At 37.6% G+C, this 24,137-nt stretch overlaps 1 protein-coding gene across 5 annotated transcripts in view; it reads left to right on the forward strand.

The window, feature by feature from the left end:
• bbs9 (Bardet-Biedl syndrome 9) overlaps window positions 1-24,137 on the forward strand; it is a 175,627-nt gene that overhangs the window by 19,640 nt on the left and 131,850 nt on the right. For all 5 annotated transcript variants that reach the window (XM_004078331.5, XM_011485713.4, XM_078932975.1 and 2 more), the window contains exons 10-14: window positions 1,494-1,675; window positions 2,430-2,506; window positions 2,584-2,637; window positions 2,726-2,828; window positions 17,609-17,713. In XM_004078331.5, the coding sequence (XP_004078379.2) occupies window positions 1,494-1,675; window positions 2,430-2,506; window positions 2,584-2,637; window positions 2,726-2,828; window positions 17,609-17,713 (521 nt within the window). The remainder of the gene's footprint in view (window positions 1-1,493; window positions 1,676-2,429; window positions 2,507-2,583; window positions 2,638-2,725; window positions 2,829-17,608; window positions 17,714-24,137) is intronic.

Raw genomic sequence — 24,137 nt, forward strand, 5'->3', positions numbered from 1 at the left:
TGCGCTTGTTTGTTGTTGATTGGCATCAATATTAAAAAAAAGTGCTCAAAACAATCTTAATGCTTGTGCTGATTTTCATTGTGGGTTATTTTAACAATGCAGAACACATTATTAAAGAGATTGCTAGAGAGCAGACAGTAATTACATTACAATATAAAGGGCCACTTCATTTAGAATAAAGCATTTGATTCCATTTTCTAAACCCTTTTGCCTCTAATGTCGTTCATATAATGCAAGTATTATCAAACATTTTTCATTTTACCATCTAATTAATGCGTAACATGTATGACATGCTTTGTGTTCTGATATTGACGGTAATTCACATCATGATTTACAATATTGCTGTGTGTATGCATTGTTCTTCATTCTGTTTGTTCATATTGGGACAGTGACATAATAATACATTCTTTCTGCGTTTAAAATGGTGTTGTTGATGTTTTTAACATGCTGTTGTGTCATATTTCTGAAGATGGGGGGCATATATGAAGAAAATTAAGCTTTCCTGAGCATTCCTGAGTATTTCTTTTTTTTTTAAATCATTGTTAATCAGAAGCAGACAAAAAAATGCTGTTTGAGAAATAGCTTTTTTTTAATTATGTAAAAACTAGAATCGGTGGGCCACAGGCTCCCTGTCATGCTTCCATTCTGATGCATCCATGAACGTCTTTGCTTTACTCAGCCGAACTGGCATCTTGCTCACTATTTTTGTTGCATCGGTAATGTTAGGTTGGGGGTGTGAGGGGCTGTAAGCTAGCAGCAGAGCATGTAAACCGATTACTCAGTTATGGGTAACAGGAAGGGAGGAAAGGGTTGCTCCACTACAGCAGTACTGCCAAAACTCGGAGGCGAATTTCTAATGAAGTATGTTTCATGGAAACGCAGCTATCGTTGAGACGTCATGCATTTTGGTCTATTTTCATCTATCTTGTGAGTATCAATGCACACTAGTTTTTTACAGAGACTTCAAGGACATTTTCCAGGTCATGGGATTTTGGAATTGTGGATTTGGACACCCGAAAAAATGTCCAAGGCCTTTTTTATAGTCCACTAAGTAGTGAGTGAATTCTGAAACAGCCTTTGTGATCTGTCTTTACATGGGAATTTATCTGTATGTGTGTGTTTAAGATCGCGAGTTTCCGCTGCAAAGTGGGTGCGTGTTTTATGCTTCCTCATGCACCGTGGTGCAGGTGTGGAGTCGGCTGCTGCTCTTGAACCGGTCTCCAAATTGCGTGTGACTGTGTGGATGTGAGCGTTACTGGATGGCGGCAAAATTCACGAGCACACAAACCCACATCTGCATCCAGTTACTAGGCAGTTACATTACTGCATCACTCTTCATTTCTTTTGTGACCTTTCATGTATCATTTATTTTCAGCTTTAAAACCAAAGCTGCGTTTTTTACTCTGTTTTCTTTTAAGATGATTTATTTATTACTTTTTAGTGTTTCAACCACATAGGTTTTGCCAACTTAACCATCTTCTCATATTTTTCAGGGAGCTGAAAGGAGTTGTGGTCAGTTTGAGCTCAGACGGTCATCTCTTCTGCTCCTACATGGGAACAGACCCCTCCTTCTTTACTACCCCTAAAGTAGATGCCAGGGAGGCTGACTATGAGCAGGTGGAAGCTGAGATGAAGAAACTGCAAAGATGCATAAGAGAACTTACCAGGACTCAAGGTAGGACACTCTTATTTAAGGCCCCTACAGTGCATTCTGGTCCTCGTTTAAGCCGTGTCACACTGTCGCTACATACATTTTGCGCATATCGCACGGATGTAAATTGGTGAAACATGGATATATGTGGAAAAAGTTAGAAAAGTTTTGGTCTGTATGTAAAATTTCATGCAATATACAAGTTATGGATCGGTGGTACAAGTTCGTAAGACAAACGTGGAACGGTTGTGGAAAGCCACAAATTTGCATATGCATCTCCCAAAAACCAGGCACAGTTGCTTAAGATTTACGTAATAATTGCATATAAACTACGTATAATACACATAAACTAGGTAATTCTCACCTGACTAAAAATTTTGAACTGCTCAAAACTCATGCAAAGACCCATCGGCTGAGACCCGTGACGAACATCTGCGCACCATGACGAATGTCAAACGCAACAAGCACTTCTGAATTACATATATCACACGTGTCACGATAGACCAGCATTTCATACTTGTAAAATGCGCAAATTATACGTAGCGACTGTGTGACATAGCCTTTAGGTAAATGGCTTTTAAAACATAAAATGCTTTTCTCAAGCTGTCAACAGCCAAGAATCCAGTATACACATTTTAATTTTGTAAATCTTGACCTACTGGTGTTCTGTGCTTCAAAGCCCTGAACAAAAAATGTTGTTGATTCATTATGTCACCTGTCAGTTTGATATTGAATTAATGGTCTTTCCAATCAAAGATTTAAATCCTTTGTGTTTCAGACATTCTGCCAAAAACAGACACAGGGGAAGACCTGTTAGTCAATGCTACCGTGTCTTCACGCATGGACAAGCCATCAGTAAATAAACAACATCCAGACGCCTTTCTGTACAGATGAGCTGGTTACCGTAATCTTTTTGCTTGGTCTGTCCACAGCGAGCTCTTATCCTGGATATTGATGGTTTGCCTGTACCTTCAGTAACCGTGCAGGTAAGTAGGTAACTCATGGAAATTTTTAGCCCATTTATTTATGCCTCAAATTCACCATTTCACTATTTCATTTGTGCCCTCTGTTCAGGTGCATTTGAAAGCAAATTCCGTCCTCCAATCCTCCAAGCTGTTCGTTTGTGTCCAGCCTCCTCTGGCTGTCACTCAAGATCAGTTTGTCCTGGAGCCAATGGGTTAGTCCAAATCAGTGTTCCTTTGTGTCTTTGATTCTAAATTTGTCTTTGTTCATAAAAATATTTTTAGAAGATTACAACTTCTCAAACCATGTTAAAATGCCATGGATTCTTTCAATGCTTGTAAAACCTATAGAATGTGACTGAAAACATATTTTTTTGTCTCAATTTCATATTCTCACAAACTAAAAATGCAAGAAACAAGCAGTTTAGGCCTCATTTATCCCTGAGCAAGACAACATTGCCATTTGGCAGGTTGTCTGACATCTAGGTAGGTCACTGGCCCGGTATTCATGAGGGAGTCTCCATCTTGTGTGTTCGCACAGATTCCTAATTTCATTATTACCTTAAAAAGAGCCAAAGGGTGCCTCAAAACCATTTCAAACCTGCTCATAACTGTCATAAATGTTATCAAAAAGTCCAACAAATCTCTTTGTTGGGCTGGAGGCTAATAAAATGCCTTTTGATTGAACAGAAACTAAACTCTTTTACACTTTTTTTCTTGCAAGGTGGCAAAGGTTTTTAACAGTTTTGACAACTGATTTATTTTTTAAATCCAGCACAGGTATTGCAACAATAGTCAGCATTTCTAATTTATAAGAGTTAGTTTAGTAAACTGTTTGAATTTAAATAGACAATTTGGTAGAAAAACGGAAAAGTTATGGCAACACAATGAAAAATCTTGCACGCTATGCTGCATCTGGTTTGGATCGAGGTCTTTCATCACCTGCTATATTTCACTGTTCTTCATCAGATGTGCTCTTTCTCCAAACTGCATACACCTGCACGTCTGTTTGTTAAACTTTTTCTGCTTTCATGCTCTCTTTCAGAGAATGAACAGACATTTTTATGCACTTCAGAAAGGTGCTGAAAGCCTTTTTGTTAGTATACTGCATATGTCGGCCTCTGTCTATTTTTGGACACAAACGTCTAACTCCAAACAACTGCTCTGTCAGTTTATTCAAAAAAAAAAAAAACTAGAACACATAAACACATTTTATTCCTTTTTTACTATCAGCATTAAGCTGCTACACAAATCTTTCTGCCCACTTTTTTGCTTTTCTCTGTATGTGTGTTTATAGTGAGTGTAATGTAAACCAGTCGGAGGAGACTTTAATCAAAGGCTGCTCGTAGTTCAATGCAAACATGTATTTTTAAAGCGTGTGTGGTCCCACAGAGAGTTCAACCTCTAACCTCTGTGGTGTTGGTGCCTTGCTCTGATTTTAAAACCTTATATATACAGTATGACTCAACCTGCAGTCAGTTTTGTACACTAAATGCATTATGAATATAGGATATGATCAAGATATGATGAATTTCCTTGTGCTTCCTCATAAATATGAAACCTCTTAACATCTGAAAAAAAAAACACTTTAGACATCTACCCAATTACAGACTGGCTACCAAGTCAGATTACTTTTTTTTTGCCTCTTCTAACAAAAGAGATAGATAGATAGATAGATAGATAGATAGATAGATAGATAGATAGATAGATAGATAGATAGAACACACACAATAAATAACAATAAAATGACAGCTCATAAAATAAAACAGCAATTCATATTTCAATAAACAGCCTGATAGATGAAGGGACAAATTAGTTCCTAAAGCGCTCTGTCCTGCGGCGCAGTGAAAGGAGCCTACAACTCCGTGTACTCCTCTGTGCAGTTATCGTGTTAAACAAAGGATGTCTTGGATTGTCCAGGATGCTTTGCGTTAAGGCCCTCATCCTCTTCTGCAGCACAGTTCCCACAGAGTCCACCCTCCTCCCGATCACAGATGCACACCTCTTTATCAGTTCGTCCAACCGATTGCAATCCCTTGGGGATTGTATACTGCCACCACAGCATACAACCCCATAGAAAACAGCACTGTCGGTACACACATCAAAGGACCTTAGCTTTCTCAGGAAGAACAGCATACTCCGTCCTTTCTTACACAGAGCCTGAGCCTGCTCTGTCCAGTCCAGTTTGTGGGCAATGTGCGCACCCAAGTACTTATAGGAGTCAGCCATCTCGATTCTTCCTCCACCGATGATCACTGGTTGATGGGAGGGCTTCCTATCAAAGTCAACGATCACCTCCTTGGTCTTTGAGGTGTTCAGCCCAAGACCATTGTCCCTGCTCCAGGAGGTGAATCTGATGATGAGCTCCCTGTACTCACTCTCATCCCTTCCCATACACATGCCACAAATCAATCAGAATCACTCAGAATACAACAATATCCAGTGATTGTAGTTTAACTATAACAAAGCAGCTTATGCTTGATTGTGGTTTGTTTTTTTAAAAAAAGATTCACCCCCAAATTCATTAAAATACAAGAAGTGGTTTCATCCTTTCTTGGTTCCAACAATTATAATGCAGTGTCATGAAATATGCAACTTGCTTTACCTTAAATTGGCCTTTCTGTAATAAAATTACATATTTTGTTTTGACCTTTATGATTTGAAAAAAGTCTAGATTTGTAAAGAAAAATGTCTATTTCTTTATTTATAAAAAAATATGAACATGGCAAATTCTTCCTGGAAATCTTATTTTTCATGAGTATATTTACATATTTCACGAGAATATTTACACTTTTTATGAGTAAATGGACATATTTTTAATTAAAAGGTTTGTTTTCAAATTAACAGTAACTTGCAGACTGACAATAATCAGATGGTTATACATTTTTAAATGTGCCTTTATGCATTTGTCTCTTTTGTTTGTTTATATAGACACTCTGACTCCAGCAAAAAAAAAACAACAAAAACAACCACCTCACTCATGCAGGGTTAACAAATCCTTCTAGAAATTTAGGGAAATCCCTGAAAGATGCACGTCTGCTTTGACATACAGACGGCCTGAGTTAGAAATAAATCAACAATAAAGCTTAGTGAATTATGAACCAAAAGTAACAACACCCAAAAAAGAGAAGATTGCCAAGCGTGCAGGAGCTGCTCCAAACATGGTTTATGCCAACACAGATCCACCAAAGCTGGTTTATTCCTGCATAAAAAGAGATGATTTTATCAGGTTATCGATCTCTGTAGTTGTAATCCTTAAACTTTTTTGCGTGTAATGGTATAAATCTTAGCAGAGATAATTTCACATAAGATCACATGTCAGAAAAGGCCCACAGAGCGGCTAACCTAGTGTGAACAGTGTCAGAAATGTCTGAAGCTACATACTTTAACATAAAAGAAGAATTGCTAAATTTCTTTTCACAGTTAGTCCAAAATTGCTCCATATATTTACTGAAACCATCATCCATCATAGTCAAGAAGAAAGCGCCTTTTTTAAGAAAAACAGGCAGAGTAGATTCTGAATTTATGATTTCAAGATGTCAGTGGCTTTCTCTGGGGTTTGGAGTTCCATCTATTTATTCTGAGCTCTGGCTCAGACTGACCATTGCTTCCTCATGATTCATGATCTGTCTGTGCAAAAAGGTAATGCATTTTACCACACTACATTCTTATCTGTACACAGACTGTGCGTGACCTTTGCAACTTTTAATGCTAACATGATGTGCCTTTCACACATTGTAGTATATTTGCTGTACATGAATGTCAGTTTGCATTTAATATGTGTGCTATTATAAGTGCCTTGCCTTTAAAAATGTTCTTTGCTGAAACTTTTTACTATGCTAGTACTTTGTTTTGAGGCACATGGGAGTTTGTGGAATGTGTGTTCATTGTTTTTTTTCCTTTGGACTTCGAACGGTTTGTCTAAATGTCCTGTCTTCTGTTTATTAGTACATTAAATTGCATGTGGCATGAGCTTTTATCCAAAACTTATTGGGAGCCAGCCTGGAGTTAGTTGTCTTACCCAAAGACACAATGACAGTTTTGACTATCCTTCTTTAACTATATAAGAGGAGATGGGCAATGTCATTTGACCCAATAACATTTTCTGAAAAAGTTTAAGTTTCCAAAAACAACCCTCACGTAAATTTGCTAAAGAGTTCTTTATTTGGCAGTAAATTATCAATCAAAAGAATATGCCAACATCTGGGGAACGTTTTTTAGCCAAGTATAAAATGAGTTGAAGTACCTAACGTTTGGTTCAGTGCACTTGTCATGGATGTTGATTCTCGTCACAGAGGCCAGACCATCAAACCAGACTTCAGGCAGCTTTATTTCATTAGTAAATTTGGACCAAGCTTTATTTAATTTGTAAGTTTGGACTATTTTACATTGGAGTTGATAGAAACTGACTTAACTTCATAAACAAGCCATAAAAACCTTTCTTCAGCATGGAAGTGGAAGGGCTGCCCCCTGGTTAAGTCCTTTGAGATGTGATTTGGCCTGGGTGGAAGTGAAATAATTCTGTAGATAGAGTTTGAATTACATTGATTGTAATGAGTTTTCATGACCTTTTATAACTAAATCTCTAGTCAGGGTGCAGAGGGTTTTCAGTTTGGTCTGCACACTTTTTTGGCTTTTAGAGAAGATGCACACACCCTGCATGCCTCTAATGCTAACGTTAACAATTTAGGCTTCAAATTCAAATTAAAAAAAAAAAAAGGAAGAAAAACATCCTGCCTTTAAGTCCCACTTATCTTTTGATCTGGGACAAAGCTTCTGCAGAGCGGCAGGAGTTCATAAAAAATTTACCTGCAAGTTGTGGGCCGGACTGTTAGCTTGCACTCATTTCCCATCATTCCTTTGTTTACACTCTCTTCTGCTAGCTCAGAGCCCCACACAACACCAAGCTAGCATTAGCGGTGCAACAAAAATGGCAAGCAATATCAGTTTTAAGGCCAGATGCCAGCTCTGATGAGGGAAAACAAAGATCTATTTGTCGGCAAGAGGATGCTTTAGAATGGAGCGGAGCAGGGAGCTTGTGGCCTGCTGCTTGTAGTTTGTACGTAATAACTACAAGATTTTTTTCAACTGCGTTTTTATGACTGTTCCTGATTCACAACAATTTGAATAAAGTAATACTCCTAAACGCAGTTTCATTGTTAATTGTCTTTATATATGCCCTATAGCCTGGGAAAACTACAACCAGAGCATGTTAAAAACACCCAAAACACTGTTTTCATTGGAGTGGGTCTTTAACTGAAAGAGTTGCAGCAGCTGAATGTCTGCCCATGAGCTGGAGTAAAGGATAGTGGGTGATTTTTATTTTTTATTTTTTTCCCCCTTAGCTTTAATTGTCAGTTTTGTAAAGTGACCACACTGCTAATTCAAGCAGCTGAAATGAGTTTGGCCTGAAGTGTAGCCCAGCTCATCCTTTGATAGTGAATGAGGAGCGAGTTGCCATGGTTTGGACATGCGGTCAGAATGCGATCCAGATGCTTCTCATTGTAGGTGTATTGTACATGTCTCCGAAAGAGACCTTAGGGCAGAGACATGAGTCACTGAAGATTATGTAAGTTTTGGCTGCTCTGGGAAAACCTTTGTGACTCTTCGGATGAGCTTAAAAAGGTTCATGGGAAAGGGAAGCCAGTGAATCTCCGCTCTGACTGTTGGCTTTTCCACCTGGGCCTAGATAAATGGTAGATGATGCGTTTATATAGTTAGTTTTTAGCCAACAGAAGCAGGTTTAAATCTAAATTACAGCTGTTGTTTGTTAAATCCTAAAAAAAGGAGAGAGTCCAGGCTCGTCCTGTCTAATAATAAACTATCAAAAATCAACTTGTAGGTAATATGTTTGACAGTTGCACCAATTAATCACACTATGGACAAAAATGACCTTTCATTTTGCACAAATTAACAGGATATCTGTTTGTTCCAACAATGGTTTGCTGTAGTGCCATTGTTACCAGGGTAATATAAGATACTTTCCCTCTGATTTATGACTATTTAAAACGATGCCAAGTATTTGCTTTTTGAGTTGGTTCCTGTAATCACTTTTTGTTTTTGGCAGCAGCTTTGGTCGCCTTTTGTGTATAAGATCAGAAGCTGTGAGTCACCATCACATTTGGACCACTAAAGGGATGCTTTGTTCACATATGTTTTAAAGTTTAGGTATTGGTCAGACTGGTTTGAATTTAGAAGGCTGATATACACATAGTAGTTTTACTTGCATGTATACATATTCACCTAAATTAAAGCAGTTTGTGTTTTTATCTCATGCTCCTCTGTTCTCCTTCTCACAGAAAACTGCTTTTGGTTTTCAGAAATCAGTCAGCAGCTCGTTTCTGCAGAACATCAGAGCTGCTACATGAACAGCTGTATTTCCTTTAATGCTATGTGAAGCACATTTTCAATCATATTCATCTTCAAGCACTTTGTGAACCAAAAAGTAGCAATTGGTTGTCAAACATCAAACCAAACTTATCCTTAGGAAATCATCAAGAGTTTTAATATGGACTTGCATTTTTACCCCCAAATTGTGACTGTATTTGACTGGACCACACACGTTGCTTTTTGTGCTTCTTCCCGTTTCCTTTTTGCCTGCTTTGAGTTGTGTTGGCTCACTCACTCAGTAACCTGCTTTGGGCCAGAATCGGGTGGTTCTTCGTTGCATCAACCAAACAACTCCTGCTGACCCTCAGTGGTCAGATTTGGCCTCAAATTCAGTTTTTCACATCTGTTGCATTCCTGGAAATGAGCAAGAACAGATTAATGAAGGCTTGTTGAGTTTTAATGAATACTGGGACGTGACTTATAGGAGCTGGATCCCAGTCACAGAGCCAGAAATTACTCTGTGATTTTGTCCCGAAAATTGCACCCTGCTTTATGAATTGCAGGGGAAGTGGTGGCTGAGCTATAGATGGAATACTGCCTGGTATAAATGGTACAGCATGCAGACAAGGTCCGATTAACACACTTCTGTGCCCTGGGTGAAATCATTTTAAGGTCTCAATACATGCCAAAGGAGACGGTCAAAAAGGCACTCTCATTAGAAAAAGTAGTTGAAAAGCATTAAAATAGTGTTAGGAAACAGAAATAACTTAATGGAAAAGAATAAAAATGTAATTTTTTTTTCCACTTTATATTAAAAATCTAAGAATATCTTTATTGGTAGAGTCACCCCTATGTTTTCTGAAGTGATCACACTCATTTGATTACAATGAGTCCTGTTTACAGTTGCATACCCTACATCCTGCAACCCCAACTGCAAACTCTTTGGTTTTAAACAGCAGCATGACTACACTAATCACAGTTATGGGACACACTTTGGGAATTCTTGCCAGTGCAATAAAAACACTTTGCACCTCGTTGCCCATTTGGCTAATCTGTCCTTGTATCACCTCTATGAAACAAAAACAAAAAAAAAATCTCCACAAAATCATCACAAAAGTAATGTCTGGGCAAACTCATACCATCCATGTGACATCATTTATTTTGTTATTTTTATGTCACAGTTGAAATATTTTAGTTTTTTTTAATTGCTCTCACTGGCAGTAAAATTCCACCTCCAATTACTTGAAGCTTGGTGAATGATGGTAGCAAAAGTTCACTGGAAAGTCAGCAAACATAAATAAGTTAAATAAACAAAGTCTTCCTCCACATTGTATCCAACATATAAACTCCTTCTGGACATCATTTGATGAAAACATCTGTTTGAAACATCTGAAACAGATCTGTTACTTGCTTTTGGAGCGAAACTTGACAAGATAATTTTCTGAAATAGATTGTTTGCTCCAAGTGCTTTTCAATGCTGAATGCAAAATTAACTGTTTGGTAAAATGTGTAATGGCATAGAAGATTTAATGTTTGTTCAAAAATATACTTGTATAGAATTAGCAGTAGAATCAAACATACCTTTGTACATAAAACTTAATTTTACGCAAGTGGCAGATGGCAGGGGACCAGTTTAAACAACATGAAACTTTTGTAGCTTTGCATAGGCACTCCTCCAGTTGTATTCTATCCATTTTATAGCGGGTACCAGGCAGAGCTTCTACCCTTTCACATTTTTCCCATATATTTTAATCCCTCAAGCATGTGTGCATGTTAGGGAAGTGGGTAATATTTAAAATGTCTGTTGAAACTTGATGTCCCAAGTGTTTTTGGCGGATGCTCCGCTTCCATTTCTTTTTAGTTAACTTTTATAAAATTCCATTATTCGTGCTAGTGGACTTTGCTAGTGGACTTTGGGTTTACTGTTGTAATGCATTAGGTCACTGGAAGAGGAAAGGCATAAAAGATCAATCTTTACTTTTAATGATCGATTATTGATTCAAGCTTTGATTGATTCACATTGATTAATTGATTTTTATCAATCCAGCCCTAGTTATCTATATTCCAATTCGCAGTGTTTGGCTTTGACATAAAAAGCCATGGTTGTCAATAAGTTTAGGCACATTTGATCTAAAATTGTCCAACTTGGTTTAACTTGACAAGATTTAAAAGAATCTAGATCAATTTTTTCATCCAGGATTGGTTTCATCTGGACTGCTTAGTTCACTAGTTTGGCTTTGCATAGATCATATGAAAGTTTTTGCCCCTGCTCTAACATAACAGACCATCCTAGGAAACAAAGAGCCTTGGTGTCAATGTACCTGAAAGAACTCCTTATTTCACTTACTTAGATGAGACATGCTATGTTTGTTTCTCATCTTTCATCACAAGTATTGCAGACATGTTTGAAATCTAGATTTGAGGTGTTGCAGCTTTTTAAAATGGGTTACTTTCCTTTTCCCGAAAGGCTTTTTCCCCTTTTTGTTTTAATATTGAACATTTCCAAAAGCTGGCCACTTATTTTTATTGTATGTCTCAAGTAATGTGGCAAACTGAGTGAGTTTGTTCTTTTCCTTGAGTTTTCAGACTCTTCTATCCATCTTTTTAAATAAGATGATAAGATGATATTGATACACTCAATAACTATTACTGTCATTGGGGAATTTTGGATGCTCAAATACGAAGCATAAATTGTTTTTATTAATTTAATAAACAGCTGGTGCTGCTTTTCCTCCATCTTAAATCCCAAAATACTCACTGCCCGACAGGGCAAAGTAGGCTCATAGCATTCTGGATTAAGGAAGTTTAACTACCTTTTTGTACCACATACACGCATGTTTGCAGATCAGTGTGATTCTAAGTCATTTTTACTAAACTTGTTATTAAAACCTAAGTGCCCTAATAATTTACATAGTCCAGCTCTCAATTTGTGGTGCTTGAAGTGTGAAAGGGTTCTTACGACAAGTTAAAACTTGTGGAGCCAACAAAGTTTTGTGTCTTCGTCAATGTGTGTGTGCAGTAGCCAACTCGCTCCATGTGTCTTTGATTCTATGGCTCAGTGTGTTCTTGCTTTTTTGTGAATTTGTGTGTTTATTAAAGTGCAAATGTCAAAGCTGGTTTTTCCTGACCTTTTGGCAGAGATTTGTTGTAGAGTGCAAAAAAAACATGGGACAAAAGTGTAGCATGTGGGCACAAACATACAAGCACACAGGGAGAAGGTTAAGCAAAGAGGAGGGGAGGTAGCGCCTTCTGACTTTTATTGTTATTCCAGTTTTTATTCGTCTCAGATGGCGACTCAATCGCCTGTTCACCGCACACTGCCTCCTTTGTTCTGATTTTTGTTCCCACTCATGAGTCCCACTCCCTCCCTCTTTTTTGTAGTCATTCGCTCTCCATCCCTTCATATTTTTACCATTTTTCCTATTTTTTTTTCAGTCCCAGGGTTTTTTTTCTTTTTTTTTAACCTTTTTACATTTATTTCTATAAAGTACAATCCGGTTTTTAACTCAATTCAATTAAATTTTATTTTATTTTGCCCAATATGACAACAATAGTGGTCTGAAGGGGTAATGGTTTTTTGTCAAACAACACAACAATTGATAATTCATATTCATAATCAAACCAATGTTCATATTTAAAGGGGAATATTTGAAGCAAAAGGACATTGTATTATTTAGATTATATTATATTAGATAGTCTTTTGCTCGCATCTTGTTTCTTTTACCAATACAAACTGAATCTCCACGTTGGTAACATCTCAGGTTCCTGTTTGAAAATCTCCATGAAGACACGCAAGTGGAACAACCTTCATTTGTGTGCGACTTTGCAATTGTGTTGTTTATAAAAAAAATCCAAAAGTTAGGAAATGTTTTAATTAAATTAACGACCCACTACAATCATCTTTCGATCTCTTGTAAAAGCGTTTCCAGTGGTCTTTTTAATATTATGCTGTTTTCAGGCAAAATCAAAAACCTGTTGTTTTCTAGGACATAGTTCCTGTAGAGTTTATCAGAAATTTGCCTCTAAGTTGTGGGCATGACCATTGGGACAGAGCAACCCCATCCCCCTTTCCCTTCTCTATTGCTAAAATCTCTCTGTTTATACACTCTCCCAGTAGCTTACAGCCCTTTGCACCAACAACCTAACATTACCAGTTCAACAAAAATGGTGAGCAATATTGGAGCTATCCAGCTGTACAGTTTAGAACCACATATGAGAAAGACAAAGACGCACATGGATTCAGCATATTTTCTATATCACAGAAACATTCATTCCTCTTCTGCTGTTTTATTCCTTTCGGGGTCACTGGGCTGCCGGAGCTTATCCCGGCCACTTTTGGGCGAAGGCAGGGGACACCCTGGACAGTTCGCCAGTCTGTCGCAATCACACACCAATTTACACTCACACCTAGGGACAATTAGAGTTGCCAATTGACCTATGAAGCATGTTTTTGGACAGTGGGAGGAAGACGGAGATCCCGGGGAGAACCCACACATCCACTGGGAGATCATGCAAAGTCCACACGGAAGGTCCCCCATTGATGTTCTGTTTCAAGTCCCCCAGCCGGGACTTGAACCAGGGTTTTCTTTTTCTGTGAGGCAAGAGCGCTAACCACTGCGCCACCATGCAGCCCAGAAACACTTTCTAAAATTAAATTTTTTTCATCTGCTCCTGATTTCATAACAATTTGAATTAATAAATACTCAAAAAATACAAATTCAAGCTTAATTTTTTTATACATGTCCTCCATCAGTAGAAATATGCAACAGCAACATGTTGAAAACACCAAAAATATTATTTTCTTTAAGACAATCAGCCTCTGGCAGAGGTGTCATTATGATCTGTTGAAAACAGTTTAAACAGAAATTTAAAATCATTTTTAGACAAGTGCTTCTCAATCAGATTTTCTGCCAGTCTTAGTTTAGCTCAGTTCTTAGCTCTACTGTCAACATTCAATAAGCCTACAGTTTTTGTTTAGAAGTAAATCATTTTAAACACAAACCTTTTTTTTTCCTAAAATGTTCAAGGTTAAAGAATCCAGTTGAAGTGTTGATTTCTGACCCCTTTTTTATTTTTAGTAGAAGTTTTTAGCGTTTGACAAAAGACCCTACACAGTGAGACGACCTAATTCTGACCTGCAAAAAGGTGAAAGGTCAGTGTTTAACACCAGACCGATTGCCACTGATTGTGTTATGCTACTGGCGCTAATGCTGTCTGACACTCCATACCTCCATCTACTCACTGGTAAAGAAGCAAACCAGTAGCAAACCACAGATTTGTCTGATTTATCTGTCATTATTTTGTTTTGGAAATTATTTACACACAGAAAGGAGAATATTGACAAGCATACTGCCCTTTCTTCTTGTGTGGTAATGATCACCATCTACACCCCTCTTGACCTCTAACCCCTTCCTAAAAGAAAGTTGTCACTTTAACCAGAGCTGTCAAGTACTAGGACCTGAATCTTGATCTGACCAGCATGCTGCATTTTGCACCCACACGCCCAACTAGAGGCATAAATGTACAAGTTTAAGGGAATCTAATAAATATTCTGTGGTTATTTAGTTATGATGCAACAAAAACACTCCCTAAATATACCTTACAAGTTTTTCTTTTCTTCAATTGAATATGGTGAATTTTTTCTTAAAGAGTTTTCAATGTTCAACATTTCTGGCAGCAAAATTCATCTATATATACATGTACAGCTGACTTGTTTATATATAAGCAAATAACAAACGCTTTGACAGTAACAAGGGACAAGTTGGTAAGGTCTGGGGAAAAAAATTGAGGGTCAGGAAAAGCAAAGAAAATGAAGTAGAACCTGTGATTTTTAGCTCACATTATAGATCAGTTTTTGTAGGAAGTAGAAGTAATGCATCTGAGAATAGTGTGAACACTCACATTGGGTCAGGACATTGAGGTCCCTCAGACATGCTTAAAGGTTTAAGTCCACACCAGTGCTTTGACTTGTCCAGATGTGCCCGAGTGAAAAGCTAAAGAGAAAAAGAAAAACAGAGGAAGAGGGATTACTTTATGTCTTCTTTGGTTTTGTTTGTTGGTCTTAATGGGAATGGGAACACTTAAAGCCACACTTAAACCAGTCTGACCAGCATGACCTTCAGGGCACGCAAGTTAAAAGCCTTCTGTTGACAGGCAGTGACAACAAAGTCGGAGCAGCTGGGATAGGAAAAAAGAGAAAGCCTGAGAAACCGGTGTTCAGGTAGACACAGAACGTGTTTGGCAAAAGATTTTTTTTTAATGTTAACTGTTCTATAGAGATTGAACATTGTTGATAATAAGTTTGTGTTTCAGTGTAAACTGGCTCAATAGATATATTTTTACTGATTACCGCTTTTGTTTCTTGACTATGAAAACATTGTGTAAAATGTGAGCCCTTTTTTTAGTTTTTATTAATATTTTATTCAGATAAAACTTTAATGTCTAAAAAACATAAATTTCTATGTTTTATGTAGAGTGAATTTGAATTTCTTTCTTATCTTCTTAAAACCACAATTTCATAGAATTTTTTTTAAGGGACTGAACTATTTTTCTGAAGGAATTAGAAGGAAATGAGCAAGATGTTAAGGATATAAAGAAATGATTACCGTATAGCATTTAAAACAAAGATAGAAACTGTAGTATGCTAACAATGTTTGAGTACTCTGAAGAGTTTAAAGAACATTTCTTTGCTTTTTAGTAATTTATTTCCTCTTCTGGTTGAAAAATAAATATTTCCGCTATTATTTTTTTCCGCTCGTCTGTCTTACACATTGAAATGTGCTCGCCAAAAGTGTTCACACACTCCCCTTAATTCCAGAATTTACTCTCATGCAATGCCATGCACTTCCACTGGACACACACACATACGCACACTCATACTCAGTCACCTGTAACTGACCGGGCTCAGAAATATCACGGCCCATTACACCACCACCCCACCTTGTTAGTGTGTGTGTGTCTGCATGGAGCCATTAGCAGTAATATATCCTTTCCACTCTGTCTGTATTTGATCCCTGCTTTTTCTGCTCAGCTTTCTCTCCTTCTCACTGTTGGTTTTTAGGGTGTAGAACTAAATGCTGGCCATCCGTAATGACACACAAATGTTTTGTGCCATTCTCCTTAAATACAACTAGAAAAATTTAGCAAAAAAAGATCTAATTCAATAAGGAAGCATGATGTTTAAGCTACATGTTACCATATCTTTGGGTTGATTTTAAATAATCTAGAAAGTATTAGCTGTACGACCTGAAAAAAATGGACTTTAAGGTTGTGCAAGAACTGTTTTTTTGCTTACCGGTACTCATTCATCAATTTCTGATTGAACTAAAATAAAACTATAATCTGTGCGCTAATGTGAGACTAAATACAAAATAAAAACTGGCTGTTAAAATTTATGTCAGTGATGATAAAAAAAAAGATGACATTTTCTCTGTTGAGGCAAAGTAAAAATAAAACAAATAAAAAGATTTTCTTAGAAATGTTGATAATTCAAATTCATTCATAAATTTTCCTGTAAAGCCATTTTTTGTACTTTCTTAAAGGAATTTGCATTTGCTTAAATGAATATTCTACTTTTGTTTAAATGTAATGACTAGTTATGTGAAAGTGGTTTTTAAAACCAAAGTTTGGCTCTTAATAAAGTTGTTGTTTATGGTACGTTATAGGGTATTATAGGGTAAGTTATATCTCTTCAGGGGTCACCACAGCGTATCTGCTTTCACTGATTTGCACAGGTGGCTTAGCAGAGACTTTTACACCAGATGCCCTTCCTGACACAACCCTGTATTTAATCCAGCTGGGGACCAGCACAGGGGGCCCCCAGACTTGGACCCCCTTGTGGCTACATACTTGGGCAGTAGAGCGAAGGACCCACACTGGATGAAGCTCACCGTGCCCCCATCTGCCAATCCTACACAAAGCCACCTAAGCCATCCAGCTGCTACTTGGCTCTAAATAATAATGATAATTTATATTTAATCAAATCAAGTTGAAGATGCACCTAATCAAATTGTTTACTTCTAAATCAAATCTGATGCTAGTCTCCTTACCAGTTACAACAACAGGCAGACGGCTGGATCCAAATGCAGCAGGTTTATTAGCTCAGCTAAGTCTACAAAGCTAAATCAGGGTCCGGCAGGAAGGCAGGGGTCAATAACAGGCATAAGATCATCAGAGGAGAGAGGGGTAGCCAAGATCCAGGCGAGAGTCGGAGCAGGCGGCAGGCAAACAAAGTCAGAAGCAGAGTCAGAAGACAGAAGATCAGGTCCAAATATAACGCTCGGTAATGAAGACAGAGTGGCACAAACAATACTTTGCACTGAGTTTCACTCAGTGCAGAGCTTAAGAATGCTGTGGTTGATGAATGAATGAATGAGAGTCAGGTGTACAACATCCAGGAAGTATGTTCTGGTCTTGCTGGGAGATGAGGTGCATTCAGTACTCTGGAGATGGTTCCTGCTGGTGACCAGAGGGGGAGACAGAGGTCTGACTTCTGACATTACCTTAACAATTTTTCATTTGGAAGAGTTGGGTTCAAAGAAAGAGGAAACGGTTATCATGCTTTTATGGGTCAAAAAATGCATAATGCAACAACCAAACAAGGTAAAACATCAGTATTTGTTCAGTTTTATTGCTTCATTTTAAAACTATCTTCTTCTGTTTCCAGGTGTCGGTTCAAAAAAAGTTGTGGAGTTCTCAGCTTACCTCAATGGCCGGTACCCCCCTGCTGACCTGACGGGAGATATCACCATTTCCTACAGCTCACCAACAGGTAAAAAGTGTTTTAGTCCAAGTTTAAACAGGATCTCTACAGGCTAAGGCCTTTAATTTCACTGAAAATAACAGTCAGAGTTGTTAGCAACTATTGTTCAGTTGTAATAAGTTTCTGTCACAACACAAACCCAGTTTTCCTTCCCAACTTGGCTTTTCTTAACACTTGGAGTAGCCTCGGGACACTGACTGCTCAGTTTATTTCCCATTCCTTTGAGACTTTACTAAAGAATACTCTTTGAGTTGGCACTAGCAGTAATGCAGTAACAGCTTTCTGTGAAGAAGCATAATTGCAGTGAAAAATGTTTCACACTTTGCCAAACCACAGAAAACATAAAATGATTTTTTTTTCTTCCTGCAGAGAATCAGGTATTACACTTAGTTTCAAATTTACTTTGTCATGCTTTCTGTATTTGTTAGAAAACTCATATAGCTGCTTAGTGCAAAACCAGGACTTCCTTCATGGAGATACCACCTGAATATGGGCAATCACTCAGGGGGGTTGACTGAAACCACAGTTTTTTGCCTTCCTGCATTATTGATGACAGCAACCAATATCATATCTGTCTCAGTAAGAGCTAAAACTTTGAGTATGCATCAGATTTTACTTCAATTTGTTCTGCAATCAGTCTTAAACATGGTTAAAAAGACGGTTATACCACAATGTAAAGGTTGCCTCTAAAGAGAACATCATATCTGCATTAGCCTGAAAATGATCTGTAAATGGTGGGATGAATTCAGCAGCTGTCTTGTCTAAAACATCAAATCCTCGTTGTGTGACAACTCCAAATACCATCTGCTGCACCAAACACGCACATGGACATCTGGACCTATTCCAGATGAGCCCCTTCCTCCGTCAGGCATCTGTTTCCAGGCCTTGCAATATTTCTGGAAGATATTACTTTCTAAAGCAACAAAACCACTTTGTATTTCAAATGTCACAGACCTTTTAAAAAAAAGGTTTGGAAATGGGGCCAGGGGAAAAAAAAGCATGTTTTTATGCTATTGTTTCCTTTGGCAGGACTGTGTAGGTGGAACAGGTTTTCCTCCCAAGAAGCATATTTAACGTGAAATGTCTGGAAATATGGAAACGTCTGTTTCTCTTGTTGGGAGTTATTGTGATGCTAAAAATAGTTAAACAGAAGAAGTCTGGGGGGGGGTCAGTGGGCTTGTAGCTGGCAGTACACTTTCAGATAGCCTGCTGTAATGGATAAGTATGAGAGGGTTTAATTTAAGAGAGGAGCGAAGAGACACAAGGAAGGATCCTACTTGGCGATGAGGGTCAAATCTAATTTTGCATCTTTTATATGTGAAGGTTTTAACATTAAAGTAGATGGGAATTCTGACATTTTAAGAAAAATACATTGACTGTATAATATAAATGGGTGGATTGCGCGTCACGTCACCCATAGAAAATGCCTTGCTTCCGGTTCCAAAATAATATAAATGGGTGGATTGAAGTCACCCATTTGTGAAATGAAGTCAATTTCAGTTGCCATTTTTCGGCTAAATGTCCGTCGCCATGTAAGAACCAGACGTCCATCCAAGTTGATATGAGTCTGCAATTTTATGGCAACCACTCTCTAATCAGGAATGAGCATGTAAGAAAGCCTCACCCCTTCCACTGAAAGCGGGCTTGGGAGAATCTGTCATTTAAACGCTTCAGGCCACCTACTTTTATTGAGGCATCTGATTGGTTTATAACTTAAATAACTGGCGCTACAGCAAAAATATAATTAAAAAAAAGGATAGCAAGAACATGCTAATAAAAGATAGCAAGAATGGTTATTCTGATTAACATAAAGACTGAGTATTAGCTGTTTATATCTCAAAAGAAATCAATGGGATTTCGGTTTTTTGGGGCCATTGGTACTTGTTTGGAACGTGAGGTGGGAGGGGTTGCTCATTCCAGTTATCATTTACTGTCAATAGTAAAGGCACAAGAGCAAACATAGAAAAGTACACTTAGTTGTGGATTGAAAAATAGAAAATCATTACCTGTTCAAAAGACAGTCTGGATTGCAGATAAGAATAAAAAGGAGGTTAATACACAACTGACTCTGTCAAAAGCGAGAACACAAGTTAATAAAAAGGTCATACACTGACCTGCCTTCTTGATTCTGCTGCACAGAGTGTGATTTAGTGAAAAAGTTTTTAAAAAAATCAAAGATTCTTTTTTAAGAAAACATGGTTTGGGACTTAGAAAAAAAGATTTTCATTTGTCTCAGTGCTACTGAAACTTGCAATGATCACATGTGTACAAACAGTTATTTGGCCTTCAGATGGGCAGGAATGTAAGAAAGTGATGTTTCAGACCTTTTTTTTTTTTCTTAACAATCTGCCAATGCTAATCTTCAGAAACGTCTCATCACCCCTTATCCCTTAAATGCTGGCCTGGTCTGAGAGGAATGCACCACTTTGTATCCTCTGCCACCCAGGGGTGATTAGTCCTTCACGCCACCCACCCATGTTCCACCCATCCAAGCCCCAGGCTACTGTGTTCTCCTTTAAGCTCCACAAAGACTTTGACATTTAAGAAGACTATTGCCTTCCTAAACCCTTCAAAGGAGGCCTGATGATGGCAAGACTTGTTACAATCTAGAAAGAATTTCATTAGTGCTCTTCTGTGATTTTCTAAATACCCCAAGAGAGGACTTCACACTTGAGAGAGATCAAGTGATCACCTGGTATTAACAGTAACATTGTTAGATTGCAAACACAAAGGCCATTCTCCTGTGAGCAGTCAAGAAAAAGTAGGACCATGCTGGTACTTTCCATTAAATACGCCCAGCCATGATTCATTGGTTGCTAAGCCAGTTCATGTGGAAAGTGAGGAAGTTAACTGGCAGTCTTTATTGTTTTCTCCTGTTTAATTGAGCTTGTCAGAGTGACCAACATGGCCACATGTTCATGTCTCCGGGAGCTGCTGGGTTTTGTACCTTTTGACTACCAGCTCTAAAAATCCATTAGTGAGGAATTTTTGTTGGTGTTCCTCATTACCTCTGCCAAGCAGATCATGTTCTTAGCTTTCTTTGTTAGTGTGTGGCAAAAGATTTGGAGGAATGTTAGGCCAAAAGCCAAAGAATGACTAATTCAGTTCTTGTGTATTACAAGATTGCCTCAGATTGTGAGATAAGGCACTTTTGAACCAACCGTTTTCTCATGAGCTGCTCCAAATACTTCAATAAAAAAAAAAAACTGCCAAATGGTACACGTCTTCTATGGCCTTTACTTCCAACTGTTTGTTCTTCTGACACGGGGCTGCTGTTAACTATTAAAGATGTTGGTGAAACGACATTAACCCTTTTACACTAGAGCGTTGGCTCCAGTGTTGACATTCTTTTGACTATCGTAAATCTTCAACCTTTTACTCAATCAATGTAAATCAGCTAATTCTGCCACAGAAAAAAGATTTTTGATTTTTACCTTCGTAATGTATTCTAAATCTGATATGAAAAGCCACTTTTCTCAGCGTCAGAATCAACTGATTCGCACTGATTGCATGAACGGTTGAGAAGTTATGGCATGTCGAAGAGCGTATGTCATTTATGTGTCACGAGCGAAACCTCCAGTGTTACAGGGTTAAACGATTATGACCTGATACTTGTGCTTTAAAGATAATGTAAAAATTATTTGAATATAGTTTTAATCATGCAAGAAAAAACATATCTGACTTTAAAGCACACGTTAAATCTCTTAAAACAAGTCTTTATTTGTTCTTTATAAGTTAATTTTGAATAATCATTGAAGCAAAGCGTAAAGTCTGTGTGGGGTAAATGTCAAGATTTGCTTTATTTTAAATTTCCTATTGTTTGCATAAGCTGCTTGTTTTGGAAGCCACCATTGTCATAAAAATAAAAAATAAAGCTTTTCTTTGTTGCTGAAAAGATTATTAAACTTTTATTGTAGCATTAAAGATAGAAGTCTTTACCAACAGCAACAGAAGTGTGGAAGTATGGCGCTCATAAATTTTTTGGTGATTCTTACATGGACTGTAAAACTACGTTCACACCACCCGCGGCAACATTTGTTCAAGTGAACACTTTCAACGAAATGTCTATGTAAACGCCTGTGCATGAATGCGCTGTTTCTGATTTTCCGTTCAAAACTCTCACCTTTACGCGTAGCAACGCAAGTTTAGGCTCTACATACAAAGGGGCTCAGATTTGGTAGTGACGTATGGATGGTTTCTTTTTAATTCACAGAAATGTCAACCGTTTGAAAATTAATCACAAAGGAGAAATGATCAATTGTGGTTGAAGTATATGACACCAAGTCTTTCATATATCAGATTAGAGCTCCAAAAGAAATAGCCTGGTGCAGATGGCAAAAGAATCCCCTCCCTGCTTGTCCAGTGTGAACACCATGGGCTTAAGACCGTTTAAGAACTCATGTTTAACGCGTTCTTGAACGTCCGTCACATACCCAATGCATCTGTAGCTTTACACAAAGAGATTTTTGGAATTAAACCACAAACATTTAAGGCAGACCACTGCTTTTTTTTGTCTGAACTACAATATTCCCCCAAGGAATTAATGGACTTTTAAAGAAACTAAAATCATGTAGATAGATATTTGGGTGAAATATAGTCATTTTCATAACATTTTGAAGTTCCCGGTTTTGTTTTTAGATTCATAAGGTTTGTCATACATTGCCTCCCCCAAAATTGTTTCTGGTTGTTTTTTTTGTTTTTTATTATCATAATCTGAATAAGGACTGAGATAGCAGGGTTCCATGGTCCCAGACAAAAACATAATTGCTGCAGCTTGATAAAAAGAATAATTTATATGCAGTTTTTGTACAAAAGAATACTTTCTGAATCAATCAATTATCAGTGTAAGTGGCTCATAGAAATGCAATGTTAAGCTGATTTATGCCACACAAGTGAACGGGTCATTTCAGCCAAAATTTTCCACCAGAACAGAAGTGACAAATTGAAGACTGGCTGGCAGCTGTCTTACAGTTGCTCCTGTGTGTGTGTGTGTGTGTGTGTGGATGTGTGTGTGTTTGTGGGTGTGTTAATGTGCATTTGCCTGAGAGCCTTCTTTGGTATTTTGTGTCGTTTTCACTCAAAATTAATTTGTTAGTTCTTTCCTTCTTTTCCTTTTCCACCTTCATTTCTCTTTTTTGTGTTTCTTTAATATTTTCTTTTCTCTTTTTCTCTCCTTCAGCCCTGCTTTCTCTCTTTTGTTTGGCAGGGCTGATGGGTAATTTGAGCCCCAGACAGGAGTTAGCATTTTAGGATTAAATAATACTACTTAGTATGAAAATATAAGAGGGATTTATTGGTTTAAGGTTGACCATGTATTGGAGGTAGTTCAGCCATCAATACGAAGGTTTTCCTTTGTTTTGGTTATATTTTTTTCTTGAAATGTCAATCTGTCAGTCTGTATAAACATTAAAAGCTGTAAAGGCTTAAATGCTTCACATGTTCCATGCAACATGCTTCTGTTACTAATATACATGGGAAGGGGAGTGTGTGTAAAATGCAGAAAAGGCCTGTCGAATTATATTTTTTTATTTTTTTGTCCTTGTTTAACAAAAGAAAAAAGTAAAAGGACTGCTTTTATATTGACCTTTTCCCATTTGAGTGTAACATCAATACCCGTGCTTCAGTTTAAGGTTATGTTTGGCACTCAACATCTATCACATGCATTTCTATTGTGTTTGAGACCTCAGTTTGACCAAATACAGAAACCTGTCTTTTGCTTTTGTTGCTGTGGATCATTGTCCTTTTACAATGTCCATCGTTATTCGGATGACCACAGAGCGTTTTTTTAGACAGCAGTTGTTAAACACCAGTAAAAGAAAGACACGCTCAATAAACTTTCATTCTTCCTTTTTAGCGATGAGAGACGCTACTTTTACTGTGCACTTGGAAACGGGAAACAAGGATCATAGTTAGCTGACTGACACATGCTGCATTGTGTTTAACCCTGAGTTTACCGTGGAGCCCATGCAGTGCTTGTGTGCAGAGAATCAACAAAGGTGGGAGGAGCAATCCACCATGGTGCAGTTCAGGCAAAAAATGGGATTGAAAAATATTTTTAAGTAGAGAATACCCTCACAGCTGAATTTGCTGGGATGTTCTTCAGTCCTGTTTTATGTTTTATTTAAAGTACATTAGATGTTTAGACCAAACAGATCAATTACACTGCAGAACACAATGCTTGAGAAGTTTTTTAGTTTGTTTTTTGTTTATTTAGTTATGTGCTGAAGAAAATTAATTTTAAAGAGATAAAAAATAGAGGATGATGAGAGGTGGCATCTTTTTTGCTAAAATAATTCCGACTTTAATCTCATAACTTCATAAATTCAGAGATTTAAAGATAATGCAAGTCTGCATTCCTCATTGACCCCCTTTTTTTGGTTTTTATTTAATTAATTTTTTAATTTTTAATTTTGCCATACATTTCCTTCATATT

This window comes from Oryzias latipes, chromosome 16 (genome assembly GCF_053564925.1).
Source record: "Oryzias latipes strain Hd-rR chromosome 16, Olatipes_Hd-rR_3.1".
NCBI classification, from domain to species: Eukaryota; Metazoa; Chordata; class Actinopteri; order Beloniformes; family Adrianichthyidae; genus Oryzias; species Oryzias latipes.